The sequence below is a fragment of the Melozone crissalis genome, unplaced genomic scaffold (genome assembly GCF_028551555.1).
Source record: "Melozone crissalis strain CALT ecotype California unplaced genomic scaffold, PUWL_Pcris_2 ptg000034l_1, whole genome shotgun sequence".
Classification (NCBI taxonomy): Eukaryota; Metazoa; Chordata; class Aves; order Passeriformes; family Passerellidae; genus Melozone; species Melozone crissalis.
Window position 1 is genome coordinate 9932441 of NW_026535812.1, and position 24951 is coordinate 9957391.

Below are 24951 nucleotides of genomic sequence, written 5' to 3' on the forward strand. Positions count from 1 at the left end.
CTTAGGAAATAGAAATCTGTTCCTTATTGGCCACAAATAGTAAGAACAAGAGAGATATGAAATTGAACTTGTGTTCATTTATTTAAGAAAAACACATTCATGTTATAAATAGACACCAGTGGTGAAAAGACTCTGGAGTACAGCTGTGTTGAGTAAATGAACAGACTGCCCATCTAATCCGATTGTAATTTGTCTGGTATTTACAGTATGACTTAATCCTATGGGATTACTGCCCTGAGCAAGAATCAGGTTTGTGTTCAGATATTACAGAGGTAAAAGACACTCTAAGATTTATAGAAAGCACATACAGGTCTGGCATTTTATGTCTTTCAATTCTACATTGAAATGATCCACCATAAAGAATCTAAATTGGGAGATTTGGACATGGCATTTGACCAGACTGCCACGTTTACATGTCATGATTTACATGGTGATAGACAGGGGAGGCTGGGCTACTCATCTGATATGGTAAGGAAACCTTGGTCCTTATTGTCCTGTTTTCTAAAAACCCTTTTGCATGCTTTTAACATTTTAAATATTAATTACAGACAATTATGAAAGTGGGGAGGAAATAACAAAGAAAAGTAAATTGTAAGGCCAAATCAGAAATGAAGAAAAATATTGGTAGAACATTATGCAAAAAAAAAAAAAGCCTGCAAAAAAGTGGAGACAGCCCTACAAAAAACTGAAGAAAGATGTAGAACGTGAAGAATGTGAAACAGTGGAAAAGATAAACATTACTAATTGTCACTGACTGTTCCTTAATCCTTTCTGTGTTTGTGTGGGATAACATGGCAGTGTGCCTTAACACTTGGCAGACCCCTGTGAAATACAATGTCAATCCTCAGAGGTTAGAGGGAAACTATTTAAAGGGTACCAGCACTTGGGCTGCCACACTCTGCCCTTTTCTGAAGCAGCTGGAAGGTGTTGAAGGACAGCCACTCGATCCAGCTGCATGGAACCACACAGTCCCTTCGTTGTCACTGTGCACCCTGAATGTATGTGTCCCCTGTGACCTTCAGTAAAGAGGGATTTATGGAGAGAGAGGAAGGGAATGCTCTGAAGCTTTTCTGGAGCTGTATTTGTTGCTTCTGTCATTTCTGTACCACAGAAACAGTCTGTACTCCATGAGGAACTAGCACTGGATTCATGTGCCTGAAGGCATCCCCACATCCTACAGAGCAGGGCAGAGGCTGCTGTGCTTCTGCACTGGCTTTCAGGCTGTGTGCGGCTCCAAGGCTTTCTTTGTGAGATGTTCCTGTAAATCCTTGTCAGGACTAGCCTTTCTTTCTCTATATTGATTGTTTCCATTTGTTAAAGCTTCTGTTTCCTCATAGTTTCCTGGGAGCTTCGTGCCAGTTTGGAGTGGTTATTGCAAACATTCACCCTAATGAACTGCACAGGAGAGCAGTGACCTCAGCTGTGTGCTCTGACTCTGGATGAGCATGAGGTGTGAGATCAGAGCAAGTGATGCAGCTCAGGTTTTTGTTTCCTAAGCTGCTCTGCGGGGCTTCAGAGCTGCTTTGGTGTTTGCTCGCGTGGAGTTTCACTCTTCAGCTTCTAGTCACACAAAGGGAGGAAATTCGTGAACGTGCTACTTTGAAAAATCAGTTATAGTGATTGAAAATTGGGGTAATTATTAACATTTCCTGTTCCTGGCTGATACTGAATTAAGAATCTAAACATATCAAATAGTGTGAGGAGAGGAGGGAGTCTGAAGTAGCTCAGTTGTTCAAAATGACTTTAGGCTGACTTCAGGCAGCTGAGACTTAGAGTAGAATATTTTTTTTTAAGCTACTGCTTTCCAGGAAGCTAGAAATCCCTGAGAAGTATTGGATGTCCCATCCCTGGAAGTGTCCAAGGCCAGATTGGATGGGGCCCTGAGCAATGTGATCTAGTGAACGGCATCCCTGCCTGTAGCAGGGGGGTTGAAACTAAATGATTTTTAAGGTCCCTTAAATCCAGGTGATTCTGTGTTTCTCAGTCAGCTTTGGGTTCCTTGTTAGATAGAACAGTGTGATGGAGAACAGAGTTTGGGAGATGCAGCAAGTGAAAATTCACCCCACATGGGCCCATTTAACCTCTATCTTCATACATTAAGTCTGGAATGAGGGGCACAGGGCAGGATTTCAGTTGATGTATTTCTAACAGAGTTAGGATGAGAAACACTGGCCAAAGCAGGGTGGGATTGGGATGGCATTGTGTGCATGCCTTCTCATTTGTATGCCTGCTCAGCCTCTGTTGTCCTGAAGAGGAAAGTTTGCCTGCAAGATGAGGCTGGCCATAAAAAACATTATAGATACTTCATTACATCCATTGCTCAACTACTGCACAGCTGCACTGCTACACTACTTTTAGCATTAGAGACTATTTGAATGCCTACCTCATTTCTAACCTCTAGGTTAATATTTTTCCATACCTTTATCCAAAGGGATATCAGCCTAATTCTCTGTTCTTTTTTCTGCAATGTAGCAATTGATTCCATGCAGTATGAATGCTATATTCAGTCTAACGAGACAGCTACAGCTTTTCAGCTATTCCTGAACCTTTGAGCCAGAGGTGTACTCATTTCTCCATCACTGAAGAAGCATCCATTTCCATAACAGTAAGATTTTGTAATCTGATGAGCCATGATATGTGTGGGATTAAATGAGGTGATCAAAACAGTCACTTCTCATTTGACAGTCCTGAAAGTAGGTCTGAAAGCAAACACTTCATGGGAAAGTGCCAGAGGAAAAGGCAAAAAGAACACCAGCTTTGAAGAGAATGACATTTGACCACCCCTGGAAGGATATGATCTTACTTCAGTTAATTCCATTTAGTCAAACCCCAAGAGGCCTACCTTGCTACATCTATTCCAACCTACCAAAATATCAGCAAGCCAAGGAGTTGCAGCATCAGAAACACTTTCTACAGGTGCTCCTTGTGAGTGCACATTTGGGGCAAGACCCCTGCACCCACAAAGGTGATGATCTGCCAGGGTCACCTGGGGGAGCTCTGTCCTCCCCTGAGGGACGGGTCTGTTGGGGGCTGTGCCAGGCTGAGGGACAGCACTGAAAATGCCTGAAGTGTACACATGGGGATGACCAGATACGGGGTAAAACAATATTCACTTTGCAGTTCAGTGGTCTTGAGTGCTGCTTCAGCCATGACTGCTGTTGTGCTTCCACAGTAGTCCTGAGGTCCCCAGCAAAGGAAGTAGTGCACTGGACTAAGTATTTTGGGCTTGATCACTAATCCAGCCATCTGGATACTCTTGTTGAAGCTAACATGTTAGCTGTTACTCTTGTTGAAGCTAACAATTAGCAATCACAGATAATAATTGGAAAGAAAAATCTTGATGTATCAGTAAGGTCTTTCAGCTAAGCCCACAAAAGGCAGGAAAACATCATGTCACCTGGACTTGTTTAGTCTAAAGGGGGAGCAGTGATCTGCAAAGCAAATGTGCCAAGGGGAAATGTGTGGAGGCACCCATGGCAGCCCTGAGACACCTTGCACATCCCAGCATGATAATTCCATCCAACAGCTCCACCATCGCTGCCCCATTTTGCATTGCAGGACAGTGATTCTGTTCTTCCTCAGCACCAAGGGTAATGTCAGGTTTAAGAACTTGTTTCTAATGGATAAATCAACGGACATGCATTCCTTGATTGAAATACATGCGGTGTGTTTACTGTCTTGCTGCTCTTACACAAAAGTGAGTATGGCCACTTTAAGGGCATTTAATCATCCAAGTCATCGATGGTGGGATGTTCCTCCATGCTTAGGATGAAGGAATGTCTTTGTTAGATGCAATTATTAAAACAGAAAACAAACATTTTGAGACAATATGCAATACTTTTGCTAATTGGTACCATGGCATTGTCTCATCTTCTAATTCAGCAATTTAGGCTCATCAGGAAATCAGGCCCTCCCGGGATTCTGAGGGTATGCAGAAGCATTCAAGAAGACATAATTTCATAAATAATTGCTCAGGTTTTTCTGGAAACAGCTGCTGTCTCTGATTGATGTATACAGATTTATTTATTCCTTCTGTTTACATTACTTGACTGCTTGATAAAATTTATTTTTCTGAAGAAGAAATAAACTTGTAAGGGGTGAAAAAGAGATAAAGGTATTCTCTCTATGTTATATTTCAAGTAAAAGATGGTTTCAGGTAAAGAAATGAAAAACACTTTCTCTTTAGGTTTAACGTACAGTAAGATGTGAGATGTCTGAAAGTTGTCAAAAATAGAGGGTGAAAAATGCCTTGAATTCACCCAGTTCACTATATTGTCAATAAGCAGAGGAACACGTGCTGCACTTAAGGATGTGGATAATGATAATAGGTTCTCAGTTTTAAGTGCCATTGATTTTCCCCACTCCCCTGAACAGAGCTTTCTAAGCCAGAGAAATATCTTGACCTTTAGACCAAATCCTCAGCACTTATAAATCACTGCTTTTTATTTGAAACTGGGAGAGGTACTCCAGTTTATACCATCTGTGTCTCTGGCTTCAAGAAAATAAATGTGTCCTTTGTGACTAGAACAACTTGTATTCAAAATGGTGCAGTGGTACAGCAGGATGCTGAATTGGAGAGTTTATTGCCTTTCTGTTTCAAGCAGGACCACACAATTTATGACCAACTTATGGGTGCTCAATCTTAATTGCAAGAAATGCTTAATCTGGTCATGTTTTCCATAAGCATATATTGGCTTCAAAAAAACTGCTAAATACGTTTTGTTAAAATTTCCTGCTGCAGTTTTTTCAGGGGATGGTGTGTCAGTGCAGGGTATCAGGTCCTATTGTGAAAGAATTAAGGCAAAAAAAAGGGAGGATAGGAATGGAAGTGCTTTGATTTAATAGAATGATGCAGGGTTATTTATGTTTCCTCCACTCAGGAAGTTGGCACAGACACATTGGATGGGCTGGCAGTGCCAGTGACCTGAGAACACGAGCTGCCAGCTATTTCAGAACTTCTCTTTACAACCAAACATTGGGCCTGGAAATCTTTTTCTGAATTAAGAGTCAGATTTTCTTTGCATTAGGATTCAAGTGCATTTTTGGTTGTTAAGTCCTAAAAGTAAAACTAGAGATTATTAGTAGGAAGGTCTGGGTTTAGTGTAAAGCACAGTGTTCATAAAGCACTTTGAACCCTATTTGACATTTTCCACAGGCAAGTGTATGGAGATAGTTACAAAAAAAGCAAATTACAGGGAAAGAGATTGCAGTGTTGTTTAGGAAAAGTAATCAAAACCACCCAAACCACACCACCATCAACAAACCAAAGGCTGTCAACTTTAGGATGGTGAAATACTGTACAAGTTTCAAAGAGCAGATCATAACACTTTCCTCAAAATTAATCCCAAGAGAAAAAAACAGTTTTGCAAACAAAACTTGCATTATTTTTTTCTTCATTAACTGGAATATCTGCATCATAGCTGCTTGAGGTCGCTGTTAAATTAAATACTCTTGCACACCAGCATATTATCTGAAAACTGATTCAATGGTTTCTTGAGCTGCTGTTATTGCATCTTTACAAGGGAAAAGGTTTAATTAAATGCCTTATCTGTTCTTACAGTGACACAGCTGTAGAACTTCTGTGATTTAAGAGAAGATGGTGGGAACTTTGTGGGGAGTAAAATCTGATATCTCTGACTGTTATTTCTCCTCTCTATATTTCTTAAAATTATTTTACCTTACTAAACTGTGTAACAAACACTGGCAATATCTGGGCCTGAGTGGTTTTATATCCATTTTAAAAGGACACACATTTTTGGCACGACTGATTTGGTTCCTGCTTGAAAAAGTTCATTTTTTAAACCCCATCCTTAAAGACCCAGTCCAAAGGTCCCTGAAGATCTACTTCAGGGGATCCCATTATAAATTATGACAAGAGAGTCCTCTCTTTGTCCCAGGCTGCTGTTCCTTGCAAGACCACTCTGTACTTTGGCTTCTAGAATGTTGCAGTGAATAATATAAACATTGAGTAGTGAATGAACACGTTATATTGCACATTTTTGTCAGTGTATTCTCTAATCTACCCATAGAATCACTGAGATTGGGAAAGACCTTCAAGATGGGGTCCAACCTGTGACCAAACATCACCTTGCTAAACAAACCATATACTGTCATTTCCTGAGCCCTTCCAGGGATGGTGACTCCCTCACTTCTCTGGGCAGTCTGTTCCAATGCTTGACAACTCTCTCAATGAAAAAGTTCTTCCTGATGTCCACCCAAAGTTCCCCTGGTCCAGTTTGAGGCCATTTCCTCATTTGCTTTCATTAGTTGCCCGGGAGAAGAGATAATATTCTGATAAAGGCTCTTGGGCTCTTAATGAGGAGAGGTAGATATGCTTCCCCTGAAATTTTCTCTCAACCTTCCAAGACTATCAGTAATAAGAAAAATGTAAGTGTTAGAAATGGTTTTATTTAGGTTATACATGTAAGTGATTCAAATATCAAACGATGAAATTGCTGGGGTGTACAAACATGCTAGGTATAGATAAGGTGAAAAGTACAGGAACACTGAGGAAATAATTGTGAGGATAATCAAGCATATTAAAGAATCAGGTTCCTTTACATTCAATTTGATGTGAAGGTTCACGTTCCTTTCACTCTTTTGAATAGAATTATCCATTCCTAATAATTATTTTATTATTAAAACAGTAACATGCAATTAGTGCTTTATCTGGCATTGAAGAATGAGTAAGGAGAACCATTGTTCTTGTAACTATTCATCTGAAAGGGAGAAGCTGTGTGTTTAATTTTACTGAAGATGGCAATTACTTTATTTTTGTGTGTGAATTTGAATTCATGACTCAAAAAGTACCTTCTTCCAGGAAATCTGTAGCTAGTTTACTGCTCCAGCAATGTTTGTGTGATTTGTGTGTAGTTTGCATGTGCTGTAACAAAGACACAGCATTGTGCCAGCCACAGTAGCTGCTCTGCACACTTGTGAAGGCAATAATTGTAAAGCCTTGCAAGCACAGACATCAGCCAGAGCTGTTACAAGACCATCTGCAATTCTACTTATTTCCTCAATATCGGAAGTCTGTGCTGGCATGGCTCCACAGTTGCTTTTCTAGCAAGAATAAAACCAGTTCACAAAATCAAGCCTCTAATTAGAAAGTGGGGAGGGCCTAAAATAATTAATGCTGATAAAATACATAGAAAGCCAGAATGACGCAAAGGTTTCATTCTGAAACTGAGAGGAATCTTAAGCATTTACTTGCAGAGCAAAAATTTCTTGGGATCCTGACGTAGAGCCAGGCACAGAGGCTGCACAGCAGCATTAGGTGCTTGTGCCTGGCTCTGTAAGAGAGAGCAAAATTCAGATGAGGTCAGTGTTCAGGAAGTGTCAAGATCCTCTCTTATAGGTAACATAATAGATGAAAGGAGAGCTCTGCAATTGGCATGTCTGCTCTAATAATGAAAGGCAAATTTTTAAATTCATCAATGAAGAAAATAAAGAGAAATGCATTAATGAAAATATTTTTCATACAGCTAGTTAAACCCTAGACAAAATAGTCAGGAAACAATTAATTTTCACTTCAACTTTGAAATTGATATCTTTATGTGGACATACAAAAGGAGGAGTTTCTGTCCCCAGTTTCCACAATCTATATCCTTTACTATATCTTCATTTTCTGACTAACATTTACTACTGAACCTGGATAGAAACATACTCTTTAGAAGAAATTAAAGTGTTCAGAAAATGGAAAAACCTTACATTCAAACTCCTGAAAGAGTTCAAAGGCTGTTTTTCAGTAGAAACGTTGACAGAAGAGTGTTGACAAGTTTAATATAGTCAGGACTTCCATGAAAGATTGATGTTTTTGAAGTGAAGCTTTGAAACATAAGGTCATGAACTTTTTACAGAACATTTTTCTTGAAATGTCTCTATACTTTTGGCTCACTCTTGCCTTATGATTTCTTGCCATACTGTGCTGGGTTGTGTGAAGGACCCATCAAACCGTTGTGTCCTCATTCAAAGATCAAGGATGTATTTCAATAACTTGAATAACAGAGTGAATGAGAGGGGAAATGAATGGGGCTGAGAAGGAAAGCCTTTAAGTGAGAGTAGGCACTATCCTTTCAAATCAAGTGCCAGGTAACTGTTGGGCCACCTTTACAGAGACTGATTTTCACAGTTTGATTACAGGTTTCATTAACAGAGTTTTCTTTGATCATTATGGAGTTTGGGGTGGGCATGGCAGTCTGTGCTTATGTGCAATGTGTGTTGCTAATTAGCCCAAGGCTCATGGCAGTGAAACCAAAGTTTCACAAGCCTGCCACACTCAGGCTCTTCAGGCTCCTTCCTTGTCCTACTTAAATCCTATCTGCTGCAAACAGCCATAGACCTTGTTCATACCCACCTGTGGGTATGAAATGTTTGTGCACACATTTAGTTTTTTAATTGAAAGCACAGCCTGGATTATCAGCATATCTGGGTTCACAAACTTGTAAGAGAAATGTTTGCAACTCCCCGTAATCAGCTATTCCATACATTCACATGAATCAGCTAATAACTGCTGCAAGGAAAACCCTTGCTCTGTTGAAGGCAATAACAGAATTCCCTTTGACTTGTTGTAATTAGGTTTTTTGCCCAAAAAGGTACCAGAAGACAAAGGCTTCTGTTAAGGTTTTCCTAGATCCAAGTCAGCAATTTCCAGCATTCTAAGGTCAGAAAGGAAAATTATAAAAAAGATTAGAGCAGTGAATGTTACATAATAAAGTGTTCTGCCTAATTATGTAATTGTGAGTAGTGTGAATTAAGTAGAAAACTTGTTAATAGACTGCCATTTGATGTAATGTTGAGTCCCAGGACACTGCTTTTATTTGCTTTAGTAGCACATCTGTACAGTGCATATCTTCCAGATGTGGCCTCTTTGGTCAGATGATGGAGCTGTGATATGATTTGCAGCAGAACAGGCACAATTAAAAGATCAAGCACAGAGTGAATAATTAAGAAATAATGATGGCCTTGTTTGAAACAGGTGATTGCCATCACTTCTGTAATAAATGTCAAAATATGATCATCTTGGATCAGTCATAGAATTACAGAATTAAAGGTGGAAGAGACCTCTAAGACAGTTACAACTGTTAGCCCAGCTCCACCATCATATTCAACATTAACTCATGTCCTCAAGTGCCATATCCTCACATTTTTCGAACACTTCTAGGGATAAAAAATGTCTCTCTTTATTTAATAGTAAAACATTTGCTTTATCTTAATCAATATACAAGAGGATTTTTCCTCGAACTATATGACATCAAATAACGTTGAATGTATCTTATAATGGTGAATTTTTTAAAATTTGTCTTTAAAGGGACTAATGCCAACAGCTGAAGTTTATTGGAACATAAAGATTTCCATTCTATTTTTTCAACCAGATTATAAATTCCATTGTTTTCATTGAATATTTTTATTCTGAAGCCTTGATTGATAAATCTATGCTATAAATGTTTTTCTATAAATCTATCCCTTCTTTCATTAGTCTTCAGTTAGTTGTACTGTTACTTTTTCTTTTCCTGTCTTGTTTTGCTAAGCAGGATTGCACACTTAGCAGGTTTGGGACAGCCACAGAAAATCAACTAAATGCATTTTCCTCATCAATCCTTCTTCCCCTCCCTTGGCTGTCTGTAGCAGACCACTGTGATCTTCCCTGGATTTCACCACATTAAAAAAAAGAAAAAAGCCCTACACTGTTCACAGAAACATGCTCCATGAACACTAAGAAGAAGTTCAGCCATGTCTTCCCTAAATATTAGATGTTTTGTGAGAATTTCAGGCTTTCTATTGATTTTGCATGGAACTAGGTCAGAGCTGCTTTTAATTGAACAAGCTGGCTGCTGCAACTCTCACTTAACTGTAAAAAAGGGGTATTAAAAATTGATATGCAAAGCAAACTTCTGCTTAATTAGCAAGCGGATGAAGTCAGAATTGACAAACCACTATAGTTAATAAAGATGAGGATATGGGTTTCATTGACAGTATAATATGCTCTTTCTTTTTTTTTTTAATGGTTGAAACACTGAGCATTATCCATGCTTCTTGCATGTGGTATTAATAGCTGGTTATTTTTCTTTGGGAGAGGTTGGGCTAAATTTACACCTGTGCAGATCAGACAAAGCACTGGACATCAGGAAATCCATTAAAAGGCAGCTCTAATTTTTAAATGTGCAGTAAAGGTAAATAAAAAGCCCTGGTGTGCAGACAGAAGAAACTCTGGGGCTCTCTGGAAGGCCCAGTATTGCTGTACATGCAGTGCCTGTGGAAGGGGTCAGTCAGGCACAGGCTGCCCTGGTGCCAGCAGTGGCAGGAGGGGCACTGTGCCTGGCCATGTCTCAGGTAGCACTGACCCTCACACAGGTGCTGGCTGCAGTCTCATCCTGCATCTGCCCCCTTCCAGCTGTGCCCTTGGGGTGCTCTGTGCTGCTGCTCCCTCAGCCAGGGCCATGCCTGCCCTGTGGCCAGACAAGGTGAGCGCTGATCTGTCGAGGCTGGAGGAGATCAGGAGCTCTGGCTCACATCTAAACCCCATCCTGAATGACTTTGTTTGCATCTGCATGTGACTGCTGAATTTTAGACCATTTGCTCCTGCAGTATGTGAGTTCTGCCTAGAGTGATATATTATTTATTTAGGTTTATAACAAACACAAAGGAAAAAAAGGAATAAAGTAATAATGTATGGATTAGCTTATACATTTCAGCTCACAGCTGAGAGAGATGGCAGAGAGCAATCCTCATTTTAAGTTCCTTAAGACAATGGCTTTTCTTTCTTCCCCCAAACCCCAAGCAGTAATAAAGGTTCTGCCATTTACCACTTAGCAATGCACTAAGAGGCCACCTGGACCTGAAATTAATTTGTGTTTAAGAACAGAGCGGCAGACTGGCCACAGAGTCATACTTATTTGAATGATAGCTTTTTTATTAAGATGTTTTCTGTAGCTGTAATTTCAGTTTTCTTAGATCCAAGTTACAACTGACTCTGTTTCTCACTTCCTGTAGCATTTCCAAGTTTTCTTGTACCACAGCTCACGTGCCAGCCTTGCCTAGCGCACAGCTATTAGGGCACCTTTCCTAAAGGGGAGATTGTACATGCCAATTATCTGTAAAATATATAGTTTATAGGAGATTTTAAGCATCTCATACTTTAAATGGAAAAGTCTGAGATTCAGGTGAAATAAATACAAAAATGCATATCTTTACATATTGAAATACCATGACAGCTGAAAGTGCTTGAAACATTTGAGTGCCTTTATGGCAGTTTAACCAACTGTGTCCATAAATATTTAAAGCAGTGAATTATTTCTTGAAATTTACATTTTTATGTACCACTTTGGTGGAAGAATTATTGAACAATAAAGATGCTTTCCATAATAATTTCAGCTTTTCAAAAAGCAGCACTTGACTGCAAAAGGATTTTCTGGTGGTCACCATATGACTCAGTGAGCTCCCAGCATAATACTGAGCTTTGGTATTTCCCACCATTCAGGTTTTAACAGCACAAGATAACCTAGATCCAACCTATGTTTCTGCACTTCCCAAATAAAAAAAAATTAAAAAGAGCTGTGCGGCAGCTGCTGTTACCTTTCAGCTGTGTCTCTGTACACACAGATAAATCTGACTGGTAAGAGTTCCTGTTTTCAGGATGGAATCAATAGGGATAAAGTGGCCATTTAAGTCCTGCTGTAGCTTTTATAAAGGGTTACTCTGTGTAAAATGTCCTGGTTTGCTTTTCAGGGGATGATAAGATCCCCACCCCACAGGTAACTGCAGGTGTGCTCTGCCCTCTGCCAGTGCCTTGTGTCAGGCTGCAGGAGCCAAAGCATGGAGCAGGGAATGTGCTCCTGTGAGACACAATCATTTGTGCCACTTGGCTTGTTCTGTGGAGCTACATTTGCAGCAAGGAGTAGTTGACAAAATAAAAAACATCCAAGTGGCTGACACAGTCAACAAATGGGCCAGGGATGGGCTGAGAGCTGGCAGGGGAGCATTCTGCATTTCTGAAGCTGTCCTGGGCACATTGGAACTGAAGTGCTCTTTCAATTGTCCAAGAAGTAGCAGAGTAATTTTCTAATTTATTTTAATTGAGTTTGAGTATGATTCCCATTGACATTTATTAAAGAAGCTGAAATTGTTCTAAACTTCTCCCCAAAATATTTGAGTAAAAGTGAGGCAATAATTTCCTTTTTCATTTTTTTTTTCTGTATTTGCAAGTAACCTGGAAAGTAATATTACAGAAAACTACAGAAAACACTGACATGTTGTTTTCTGTCTGTGTATCATTGTTACTGATAAGGATCACCAAATAATAATGACTCAGGCCCTGTGATGGGCTACATGACATTATAATCTGTTTCAATCTGCTTTTCATTTTTAGGATATATTACTTTTCAGATAAACTGTGAACTGAAAATCTCCAAGCAAGGATAGTGGAATGTAAATTTACAAAGTCTAGACAGCCAGCTGAAAACTGATTTCCTACACCTTATAAAAAATTAGACTGTAAACCAAATCTTTATTTAGTCTGAATAGTTCCACAGTTTCCAGCTGGTTGCAAAAGCTGTGCTTTGATTCAGCTGACAGTAAAAACTAAGAATGCACAAATCTTTTTTATCAGGCAACAAGTACAAATGTTTCTCTGTTAAGTAAACTGAAGCAGATAAATCCTTAGCTGCACACTCAGCCAGAGCATTTCCACTGTGACAAGGGCTGACTGCATGTGTGTGAAATTTCAAGGGGAGGTGCTCAAGTAGTGTCAATGAGGCACACACAGAGAAGGTTTTCACTAAGGTAGTAACAGCATTTCCAGGAGCAGCTGGATGACATAGCAAATTAACTCTATTGAGTGATGCATACATTTGGTAGGGCACTTGGAGAGCCCAATTCTTACTTTATAAAAACATATTCTAGTTTTCTGGCTTTCTCTTCATTTTGCTGTGAAGAATAAACTGCAGTCTAGACACAATCCTGTAATAGTGGGAAAGAAGATTGTGTGCATTTCCAAAGAATTTTGAAACTTTGTTTTTAACTTTCCTTTTCCCAGATAAGTAGTATCTTAAAGAAGTGAATGTTATTGGTGTGAAGAAAAAAAATCACATATGATTGCATGCATCTGTTATGTGAGAAAACACATCAGTATTTTTGATAGCTCGATGCTGTCAACTGAAACAGTTCTAATCCTGGTAATAATTTGGGCTCTCCCTCTCTTTGCACAGCTCTTTGTATTAGCAGGTCTCTCTGTGCAGTCACAGACACCTCCTAGCAAAGTTCCCTGAAAAGCAGATGTCATGTTGTATTGATACAGACTGTTATTTAACCTTGTACCCCACTGGGGTTACCAACTGGGAAAAAAAACACTGGATTTTTACTGCAGTGTCTTTTTGCATAGACTAAAGCAGGTAGATGACTTAAAAGTTCATGGAAGAAGTTTGAGTTTTGAAGGTCTTTGTCACATGAATTTTACAGAATTCATGAATTTTACAGTTCACCCAGCCCGGGGTGGTTTAATCATTTTTTCATGCAGTGTTACTACTTGCAGGCTGTGGTAAGATATCTTCGGTATTCAATTTTACTATTAACCAATTGTAATTAACAAAATACACTAATGATTACATCTTGCACCACATATCCAGTTAGATATTTTTACATGTCTTCTGTATGATGTTTCATTGAGGAAACCCCAGGCTGGCTGGGTTGTTGCTCATTAAGGTCATCTGCACACTGGAATGTCAAAGAACGCAAAACAAGGAGAGATTTTGTCACTGTTATGCATAGGAGAGGTCTCTGCCCATCACAGCTGTCTAGCAGTGCATCTTCCCCTGTGTGCTGTACCACAGGTAACAGTCTGTGGGGCATTGAGCCATGGGAAAACCAAAGTGCTTTGAATGTGGTCCTTTTCTGGGGCTGTATCATCTGAGTGGTTGAACAGTCCCAGTTCCTGGCCATGAGGGTGACTGGGAGAGGAAGTGGCAGCTCAGACTATAAATCCTGTCCTGCCATTCAGCACAGGCCCCTCAGGGAACTGCTGGCATCTCCTGCCTCTCAATGGCTCCTGACGTTTTCTCTTGGCTTGGCTCCCTCAAATCTTCCAAAGGCCCTTGAAGCCACTAAAAGTTTTTGACATAGAGTTCAAGGGAAGATTTTTATCTCTGTCAAATATGGATTCCAAGACTGTAGATACATACAGAAATTAAAGTACATCAGGGGGTGGATTAATAAATCTCTGTGACTAGAACTGGTGTAAGAATCTCTTTTGGTTTGAGATCTAAAATTCCAAACTGATCTTTTTTTTCAAAATGAGGTGAACAGCAGCTTTGAATAACTGAGTAGCACAGTAATTAGCTCCTACAACTAAAGAGCAATCTAATGTTTCTTCTGTATCTAGTTTTCCATGTGAATTTTTCATAGCTACAGATGGGAAAGAGGAGCAGGAATTAATTCTTTCTCCATGCATTGCTCAACCTGCAAGACAAGAAATTGGGGTCTTGAGAAAAGAACAGAAAATCACCAGCCATGAAGAAAGCAGACATCCCTGTTTCACTTGAAAAAGTCATTCAACTGTGTTTAGAATTGCTCCTCTTTTCATTGACTTGTGGTGTTTCAAACAGAAAGTAATAGAAAGTAATTTTCTGCCTCCAAGGCTTTTCCAACCAACTGCAATTTCATTCCATAGGTTGTGGTGCTGGGCACACCCAAAATGGATTTGTGCTGTTTTGTTTTGTGGATTGTGTGCTTTTATTAGAGCTTATGAGAAGTACAGATATGTTGCTTGCACAATATTGCCTTAGGAGAGAGCTTCCTTAGGAAGTGCCTGAAGAAGAACTTGTTCCTAATGAAATGACAGCTGAAAAGATTTCAAATATTTGTATAAATTTTTAATAAACCACAATTTGGTAGGGAACCATTTTCCAAATTATTTTCCTGGCATATGAAAGTTGTAACAGAAATGTTACATTTTATCCATCTGCTTCATGGTGTGTGCTTTTAAATAATTAAAAAGTGTACTGAAACCTATGTAAACTACAGGGTTTTGGCCTAGATGGTAAAGCCATGCTATAAACTGCCCTTAAAGGATTTATCAGTGATATATATAGAGTATTTTGCAAAAGATTATTGCATGATGTAGATGATTAGCAGTTACTCTATAATGAAATGTGCATTTATGTATTTTGTAGAACCACTAGATGAGCTGAAGATCAGAAGCCACAGCACTGAACCACTACCAAAGCTGGAAAACAAAGAGAGAGGACATCATGGGACAGCTTCCTGCAGGGAGCCAGGGAAAGCTCAGGAATGGGATGGAACACCAGGCCCCCCCATGGTGTCCAGCAGGCTGGGGAGATCCTCTGTGAGCCCAACCATGCTGGCTGGAGGCAACAGCTCAGGTACGTCAAGCACGGCACAGGGACATCTCATCAATCTCCTTGTGAGCTGAAGAGTCTCTAAAGATACACTGATGTAGTAAGCATCCAGATTCTTTAGATTTCCAAATATCTTCTAGATTTGGCCCTGCCCATTGAGTGCTGCACTAAAAAGGCTTGTGCTGTGCTTGTGCTGGAACAGCTGGGATGGTGGCATGGAATAGCAGCACGTAAGCATGTTAGCCATCTACTTCAAAAGAAGTAAAGGATTCCACCTGACATTGAAAAGGCAAAGACACTCCTAGGATGGCACCTGAGGAAGTTCATAAGTTCATGTATCACATGAAGTAACAAAAATACACTTTGCAAAAGTGAGGCTGTCTTACTGAGGGGCACAGTGACAGGACACAGGCAGCCTTTGTTTTCTGCTTGTACATAAATTTCTAGAAAAGTGACGATGGATTTCAGAAGTCTCAGATAAACACCTATTCATTTTATTATCCAAAACCATTAACATATTAAATAGTAAATTGCCATAAACCATGGCATTATAATGCAGTCTTGTTTACAAATTGACCAAGACAAATGGAACTGATAAATGAATAGACATCTATAAAGAGATATTTATGGCCCTTGCGCCAGTACTGTATTGGTGCTTTTGAGATTTGACAGCTCTCATAAAAGAGTAACTTCATTGCTTATTAGTTGGACTGTGAGAAATATCCCCTCTAAGGACAGCTGGCATGTCTAGTGCTGACGCCTCATGGTCAGTGTTCAGTAACTATAAGAGCAGGAATGAGCTGCTCAGACAAGAAATCATTCCTGCCTGAGAGATCTGCTGGGCAGTGAGTGGCAGCAAGGAGTGTTTACACTGCTGAGTGAGCAGAGATGCTCACAGCTCACCCAGAACATCGCTTCCTTGGGTGATAATGGGACTCACATTGTCCCTGAATTGCTGAAAATGACACCGGAAACTCAGCGTATAAGTTGAAGAGTCTTTGCTGATATGAAATGTCATTTGCAGCAATCATGTAGTCCAGCTTTGCTTGCTACAGACCCCCCAAACAATCCTTCCTGGTGCAGTGAAAGTGACTTTTCTGCAAAAACTTATGACTCTAGCACAGGTCTCTTTTGTGCTACTGCCATTTCCTTACTTGTCTCTTCTTACAAAGCTTCCTGGAAGGTGGGAATTTTCCAGATAAGCTCATAGCTTTTGGTAAAAATTCTGTCCCCAGTGTCTTAGACCATCATCTGTGCTAATGCAGGTTAAAGGATGGGTTTAAGCTACCACATCAAAGTATTGGGACATCCAAAAATTAGACAAAAGGTGTGTACCAACCTTTTCAGTTCTGCAAGATGACACTATGGACCAGAGTAGTAAAGAAGTTAAAACTGAAGAGTAAGCTCTTAGCAAAATGTAACACTGCTGTCCAACATTTCTGCAGCAGTTTAATTTTAAAGAGTTGGTTGATCTCCAAAAGCAGACAAAACATGTTGGCCTCAGTCTCCATTTGGCATCAGCAAACTGTAATAGTTGTTGAATCATGCCTTGATTTAGTTAACTATGACTTTGTCTTACACTGCTAGGACTGTCAAAGGAAAATTTTATTTTCTTGGCTGAATTTTGATTCCTTTCAATGATTAAAATATGAGAGATGATTATAACTTTTCTTTCCCTGCAGATTTATGATATTTCATTTGATGAATATTGCCTCTCATCTGCCCTGAATATTTTTTCCCCTGTGTCTCTTGCTGTTGCCTGAGCAACACGTTTTACCTTTGCTTGGTGGGGCACTGCATTGAGAATGCTGTACACAGCTCTCCTCAATGAACTTGTACATGAACTGTAACAGCTCATTCTCTGCAATTAAATTAAAACTGTAACAGAATGCAAGAAGAGAGATTTAATACTTTCATATGAATACAAATGCTTTCTGGAGTCAAGGAGATAAAGTAATTCTGCACTAGGAAATAGAACTTAGATTTGCCTCAAATAAAATCTAGCCAGTCCCCAGTACAGTCATCACTGCTGCTACTCTCTTTGCAACATCATAGATAACAGGGAAAAAAAGCTACTTTTTTTTTTTTTTTTTTTTTTTTTTTTTGGTGTAGACATGTCCTTGAAACACTGCAGCTTGGTACCTACCTCCTAGTTCACACTGGTACAGGCATTTACTAGGGCAATATTGAAATAAATTTTTTTAATGGAGTTGAATTGCTCTGCTGCAAAAGAGAAAGGGTGTGAATGGATTTCCCACAGGCACTCATCAGGCAGCTCTGCTCCAGCTGGGAACTGGGGTGGCCTGGCCAAATACCTGAGTGAGAACCGTGGCTTTTGGTGGATTCTCCCCAACTCTGAAACTGCTAGTAAGATCCAAGGGAGAATGAGCCATCTCCAAACAGAATCTTGAACTTTCTGTCCATTTTGTTCAAAGAGCCTGGGCTGTCAGCTGCACACAGTTATCACTGTCTCTAGTGCCTGATTGTTCTGTGACAGAATTTGTCAAGGGCACTTTCTGTTTCTTGGCATCCTATAATTTCTTATGGAAAGCAGTGTGATTTGGGGGCATGCTGAGTTTTGGGAAAGTCAGTGCAATTATCATGAACAGCCAAACACAATCTGTAATACAGAATCTGTATAACTTCACTCCAGGAGACTTGAAGAGTATTTTCTGGAATGTTGCTGCTTTTTCCCTAACAGCAACAAAGAAGCATTTTGCATTGCCACCTGCTGCTGGAGACAGGCACTGCCCTGCCTTTAAAATCTCAGAAACTATCTTGCATCCTGGTTTTGAATTGCCACCAGCTTGTCACTCAGCCAGCCATAAATATTCCATCTGAAAAGATTGTAGGTAATCAGGAAGGGAGGAAATACCCACCCTTCATTGCAATTACTGGCCATCATTGTCGATTTCCAAAAGCAATGAATATTTTAAGTTCATCTATTTGGGAATGGGACAAAGCCTGAAAAGCCCAAGGCACAAGATGCTTCCATTGTTGTAAGAAGGGAATAGCAGCAAAAAGTCAGTTCATGCCAGCCAGGTCTGTGCCACAAACCCCTACATTTTCTCCTCACAGGCAGTATCACTGTGCTCCTAAACCCACAAGGATTCTTCACATGAAAGGAACTTAATGCTGGGGTTTTATATTACTGCCCAGGAGGCTCAGATCTTGCCTGCACCTGTCATTCATGTTCTCTGCTCACAGGCTCTCCTAAGCAGAGCCTGTCACCTGTAATGAGATGAGCAGTACTGGGAGCTGCACACTGAGGACATCCCACCAATGCCCATGGTCCTGCTGTGAGACCTCCAGGATATGGGATCACACCGATTCTGCTGGAGTAAAAATATTGCCTACATGTAAGAAAACACACACAAAAAACCTGAACAAAAATACAAAACACTTACTTGTATTTCAAAGAAGCCAGGAAATAGCAAACAAACACAGCCAAATCCTACAATAAAAGCTTTACAAAGAAAATAAACACCCATATTTCAAGACACAAAGTATATTCCACTATCAGCTTTTCCTTTTGGGCAAAATATCCCCTAAACCCAAACAGGGGGTTCCTTTTCAGACATGGTTTTGATCATTACCTGACTTGGGTTTGAGACTTGCTAAACTTTTGACCTATGGATGTCTGGTTACATTGAGTTCCACAGGTTCAGTGCTCCCCTTATGAAAACTGTTCAGTTTGATGTGCTGCTGTGATATTTTAGCACTAACTGGCTTCTGCTAATAGCAAAATACTAAATGCTTTTTTTAGATAGCATAATACTATGTAGTTTATTGCACCATAATGTTTCATAACTTCAAGTTGTATTTCAGCTTACTCATCTCTTTTTAGGCCAGTATGAAGACACTTGGTGTGATGTATTTTTCCAGCATACATGCTTTCTTTTTCTTCTTCTTCTTTTTTTTTTTTATGTGATTGCTCCCAGCCTGTCACACTGCCTTGTTTAATTCAAAATGCATTTCTTGGCAGCTGTAGCAAATAAGCAATATTTCTCTTTTCATGTGCAAAGAAGAGACTGTGACAGGATAAGAAGCTTCTCCAACGTAAGTGACAGCCAGAGCATTTTTTTGAATTAAGATTAGGATAGGCAGAATGAAGGCTTCCTTGGATGGATAAAGAACTCTTCCCATTAAGATCCAAAAATAAAAATTGTGAAGGGTTTTTGTACTTCTGGAGAATATAGAAAGCCATAGCACGTTGGTATAAAACTGATTGAAAATATTTCCATAAAATCTTGTGGCATTTCAGCACTGTGCATTATTGAAGAAAATCCTACAACACCCCATGTCCCAAATACAATCAGCCAAGCCTCTACATCTTTAGTCATGCTGGCAGCCCCTGCAGTTTTGGAAAACCAGCCATTTATATGAGTGCTTAGACACATAATTAAATACACAACTTTAAGGCAATCCTATTTGTGCTTGGAAAGCCGGTATTTCTGTGTTGCACAGTCTCTCTTAAAATTCTCATCCTTAATGCTGCCCTTTGGAGCTAAATGCTTGCGTGGTTCCACATGTAACCCTCCTGGTGCTGTCAAGACTGAGCTTAAACCCAAGAATGCAGTGGTGCTCAGCCCACTGCAGCTGATTTTGTCTGTGGGTTTGGTGTCAGGGGGCTGTGGTCCCACTCCAGAGTGTTGTGGCCACTGTGGGTGCCATGAGAGGAGACTGAGACCCACTGTGCCCCCCTAACAATGCACCTGGCTCCCAGAGACCTGCAGTGCATTTTTCAAACCATGTCACTGTGAGAGATGTGACATTGGAAGCTGTGCAAAATAACACCGCTAAATTTCCACATACACCAGGTGAATTTTATGAACATTTTTATGCATAATATTTCACAGCCTCCTGGCTACCCCCAAGAATCTGCTGAATTCAGACCTCATGCTGCCCATTGATTGCAAAGAGCATCTCTAAAGGCTCCTCACATGCCCTGCATCCCCTGGCCTACAGAGCCTTCCCTGTGTGCCTCTCAGGATGGCTGATAGAACTCAGCTCCACACCATGAAATTCTGTAACTGAGGGACTTCTCAAGATGTCCAAGACTACTCATTTCAGATGTTAATGCTGAGCTGTCTCAGTATCATCCACAAGAGATAAACATGAATTTTTAAATGCTAGAAACCATCCCTGATATTTGCTAGCAGTAGTTTTTCCTTTAGATTCTTGGCATTAAACAGGAAAATCCAGATAGCCCCAGCAGAGTGAATAAGCTGCCCAAAGCTGAAAAATAACATGCTGCAGAATACAGAGCAGTGAGTTGTGCAGCACTTAAAGAATAGACCTTTAATGGACTATTTTTTCCCCAAGTGGTGTGCTGTTACTGAGACCACTAATTACAGTAGAATACAGTATTTATTTGGTCCAAAAATATAGCCACTGAGACAAAAAAAGCTAGATGGAGCCATGTCTGAAGCACCTATTGGTGAGGATCACCATGGAAATCACAATAGTTTCCTTAATACTGGAACATATATTACAGGGAGATAAAGGAACTAATACTTCATCTGTGTGTGATAGGTTTTATTTCTTTGATGCTAGATGAAAGGAGTCTCTTTGGCAAGGAAATGGTAATCTCTTGCTGTTGCTCATAGATCCAAATTGGAAATTATGACACTTCTTTCTGCTTTCCTAAAGCAAAGAAAATAATTCAGAAGCATACTCAGACAGTGTCTTGGAGTTTTTTATGTGCTGAATGTCTGATTCTGCTTGTCACAGCAGAAACAGAATCTTTACTTAGCAGTAAAGAAAAACAACTGAAAAAAGCACAATTCTTGTCCTTTCTGAAACCCCCGCAGAATTCCAGGAGATGAGAGATGAGATATAATAATGAGATCCATTATTGTATCTATATTTCTGAAAGGAACAGTCAGAAATCTGGCACACAGACAGTGTGAAATCAGAACAAAAACAAACCTAATCAACCTTCAGAGTAACTGCCCAAGTCCAAAAAAAACAAACCAGCAGACTGTGTACAAAAGCAAGGTTATGGAGGAGGCCAGTCTGCTCCTTTCTGTGTGCCTGTGGCTGTGTTGACTCTTAGTGTGTTTACAGACTGACTTGGAGAGTGAATTGAATAATGCATTCGGCAAGCAGCATAAATATTTTTGCTGCTCAGCCAGCTGGATGTTAACTAACCTATTAATATTTAGTTGATGAATATTCACCCATACAGATGCTTTCATTGGTCTAAGTGCTTCAGCATAAGTGGATAGCTCTTCTCCATGCCCTATTGAATTCTGAAATATCTGAAGAAAATAAGCATTGAAGGTGACAATGAGAAAGCATCAGTGAGAGTGGAAGAATCCATTTCAGCATGTTGTTGGTATGTGGAGTAATGTGCCAGCTGTCCTCAAGTTTCCAAAGTGTGCCAAGTGACTTTAAGGTCATGCTGGCAATAGAAATCTTCTTCCTTTCAAGCTGTGGCCCAACCAGTGGCCAGTGGTGATACTAGGGATCCACACAGGAAATAGAGAAATCAGTGTAAAACAAACACAGACAAAGCAGCTGTACACATGAGGCATGACAAAATAAATTTCAGACAGACACAGGCAAAAGATGTGCTTCAGAGACAAACTTGCTAAACCACAACTGCATGAGGCATAGGCCCTTCCTTTCTTCTTGAAAACATAAAATTGAATAGGAGGAATTCTTCAAACCTTTAAAAAACCCCTCAAAATTCTTTAAATTGTAATGAAGCATGGTATTGAAGTTACTTGTTATTCATGGTAAAGGAGCACTGTCAATGTGAAAAGTGAGACTGTTATTGTACCAAATCTGTCTGGTGAGTCCAAATGTTTTCAGTGCTTGCCCACTAAATACAAAAAAGCAGGTGCAGGGTTGGGAAGAAGGTTTATGAAACATGAGGAGAATGAACACATTGATCTGAGCAGAGTCATAGGCTGAGAGGTGCTTCCTCAGCCATATAAAGGAAATGTAAGGACAAAAGAATTTCTTGGGCAGAAACAGGCAGATCTCTTTTTCAGGAAAGAACAGTTTCCCCCAGACCAGCTGAACATTGGGGTAGTACATGGGTGTCAGCATGGCTTAGGTATAAAAACTTTCATCCAGGCCTCCTGAACTGCATGGTCACCGTGTGTCAGTGTGTACAATAGTAACCTGGATGGAAATCAATGGGGAACCTTCTCAGAAATTACTCCATATAAAGCAGTAGAAGGAAAATCAAATAACTGTGTCATTTTTGTGAAGTTCTTCTCTGAAGTGGAGCTTTCTCTCAAGGCAACCATTGCTTCTGTTATCATCTTGATTCTGGGCAACTGACTTTTCCACTGCCAATGTTTTGATTTGTCTCTTCTTCCTACTTTGTATCTCTCAATTCATTGCTACTGACATGAGATTCCCAAGTATTTTTGGTGTCATTCCAAATCCCCAAGTGTGACAGTATCCTCACCACTTTTACATACCTTCTCCTATATTTTTTGGCATTTCATGCTTTCCTTCAGCACAGCCAGTCTTTGGGCTGTCATGTCCCTCAGCTCTGGGATGGAGAGGTGAAAACAGAAGCCTCTGTAACTCCCTTAATCACTGCTGTATTACATGAGGAGTAGAAAAGGTGCTGGGGAGCAGGGGAGTGGGGAAACAGGAATGCTTCTTTTTTATTCTTCCTGTCCTCTGTTTTATGCTCTGTCCTTCAGAGATGCCAGAGCAAAGAGGCCAGGACATGGCATGAGTCCTGCCTGAATCCCTCTTCTGATCTCAACTTCTGCTCATGATTCAGCCATAAGTCCAAGACTTTAACTCGTTACCGAGGCTGGAGTCTCCATTTCAAGGGAATCCCGGATGCACAGTGTTCCAGCTTGCTGCAGCAGTCCCCTGCTCCTGCTCACGGGTGTTTCTGTCTCTCCCTTGCAGAGTCCAAGTCGAGTTGCCGGCTGGGCCGCTCCGCATCCACGTCAGGAGTGCCTCCTGCGTCGGTGGCGCCGCTCCGGCAGCCCGGCGAGCTCCAGCCGAGCCAGGTACCATCTTTAGCCAATCGGGAATGACTCCATGTGCTGCAACATGCCAAATGTCCCCACCTCTCTGTCTGTCATTTGTTACAGTAAATGGTTCTTTTGCTTTGTGTCTTTGTTTTCTGTGCGTGTGCGTGCATCTGTGTGTGCGCATCTCTCATCAGCAATGAAATTCTGCTGGCCGCAGCCAGCAGAATTTTCTTTGTTCTTAATTCCTTGTATCTTTTTCTGTCTTCATTCTGTAATATAAATGTAGTAAAACTGTACAGTATGAACTGGCTGGGTTTTTTATTTTTTCATGCTTTCTGTACTTTTTTACTGTCTTAAAATTTATCAAACTTTGATAAATTTAATCTATGTTTTTATGTAAATTTCTTTTAAATGTCTTGTCTAGAGCACTTACACCAATGTTGTCAAAGACTTGTACATACTTGACTTCTGCCCAGTTGTACTTTAATATTTGTGCCAGTCACATCTGGTTGGAGCTTAATGCATGATTGTATTACACTGTGATTAATCACTGTCCTAAAAACTGCTCTTACAGCAAGTGATTTTGTTTAGTTGAGGCAGCTAGACTCTCTTCAGCTATAGACCATGTAATGCTTACAGGACTATTAAATAGTCCACTGTAGTTATACTTATTGTACATTTTTAGGAATCAAAAAAAAAAAAAAAAACAAATCAAAGGAGCAACATCTCCTTTTATCTTAAACAGAGATACTTTTTTTGTCATCATCAGAAACAAAACTGCCACATAGGAAAAAATGAAAGTGTTTGGGTTTGGCAAATTTCTCCAATAGAGAGAAAATGGAAAAGAAATAAAGACATGGGAAACCTATACTTACCTTTATTTTATATGCTAATACTGATATTGTAACATTTTGTTGCACAGACCTGTATTATTAGTTTGACAGAACTAGCTGAGAGTAGCAATTGAAAGAAGAGGTTTTGCTTAAACATCATGTGAATGGCTTCTGTCAAAGCACTGTGGCACTGCATCACTGGTGTGTACGTGTGGGGGGTGTGTGCACAAGGAGACAGGAGCACAGATGGATTTAGGAGCACATGCATATGTGTATGCACACACAGGCACCCTTGTTTTGATGGAGAATTTTTGTCTGGCTTTCAGGGAGTTAGTCCCCAAAATATTATTGAATGTCACTGAGGTTTGAGTGGAAATCTCCCTGAGGACTGCTTTGCAATAATCAGATATTTGTGTTTGTATCTTGGTGAGTTGCTCCAATAATGTCTTGACCAAAGCAAAGACCACAAGACTAAGCTGATTTACTCACTCCAGACAGCCAGCAACTTGTTAGGAAGGTCATATTTGGGTAGCCAAGTCTGTACAGGTTACAGTTCTGTAACCTGTGTGAACTGATATGATTGTATTTCTTCTGAGTGCTGCCAGACATGAAGACTGAGAGAACCCTGCACATTTCTAAAGCATATTTTACATAAGAAAATCAAATCTATACTGGAGATTCAAAATAACAGCCCATTTAAATAACACATCAAGTGTTCCTTCATCTAAGGAAGAAATTAGGGTAATTGTATTTCCAAAGGTTTTCAGTGTCCCAGTGTTCATGCAGTATATATTTTTGATTAAATGGGTTTTA

General features: G+C 40.0%; 1 protein-coding gene across 4 annotated transcripts in view; it reads left to right on the plus strand.

The window, feature by feature from the left end:
- Nucleotides 1-24951, plus strand: part of NYAP2 (neuronal tyrosine-phosphorylated phosphoinositide-3-kinase adaptor 2) — a 136812-nt gene that overhangs the window by 86223 nt on the left and 25638 nt on the right. For all 4 annotated transcript variants that reach the window (XM_054283096.1, XM_054283097.1, XM_054283098.1 and 1 more), the window contains 2 exons: nucleotides 15165-15374; nucleotides 23238-23341. In XM_054283096.1, coding sequence (XP_054139071.1) covers nucleotides 15165-15374; nucleotides 23238-23341 — 314 coding nt within the window. The remainder of the gene's footprint in view (nucleotides 1-15164; nucleotides 15375-23237; nucleotides 23342-24951) is intronic.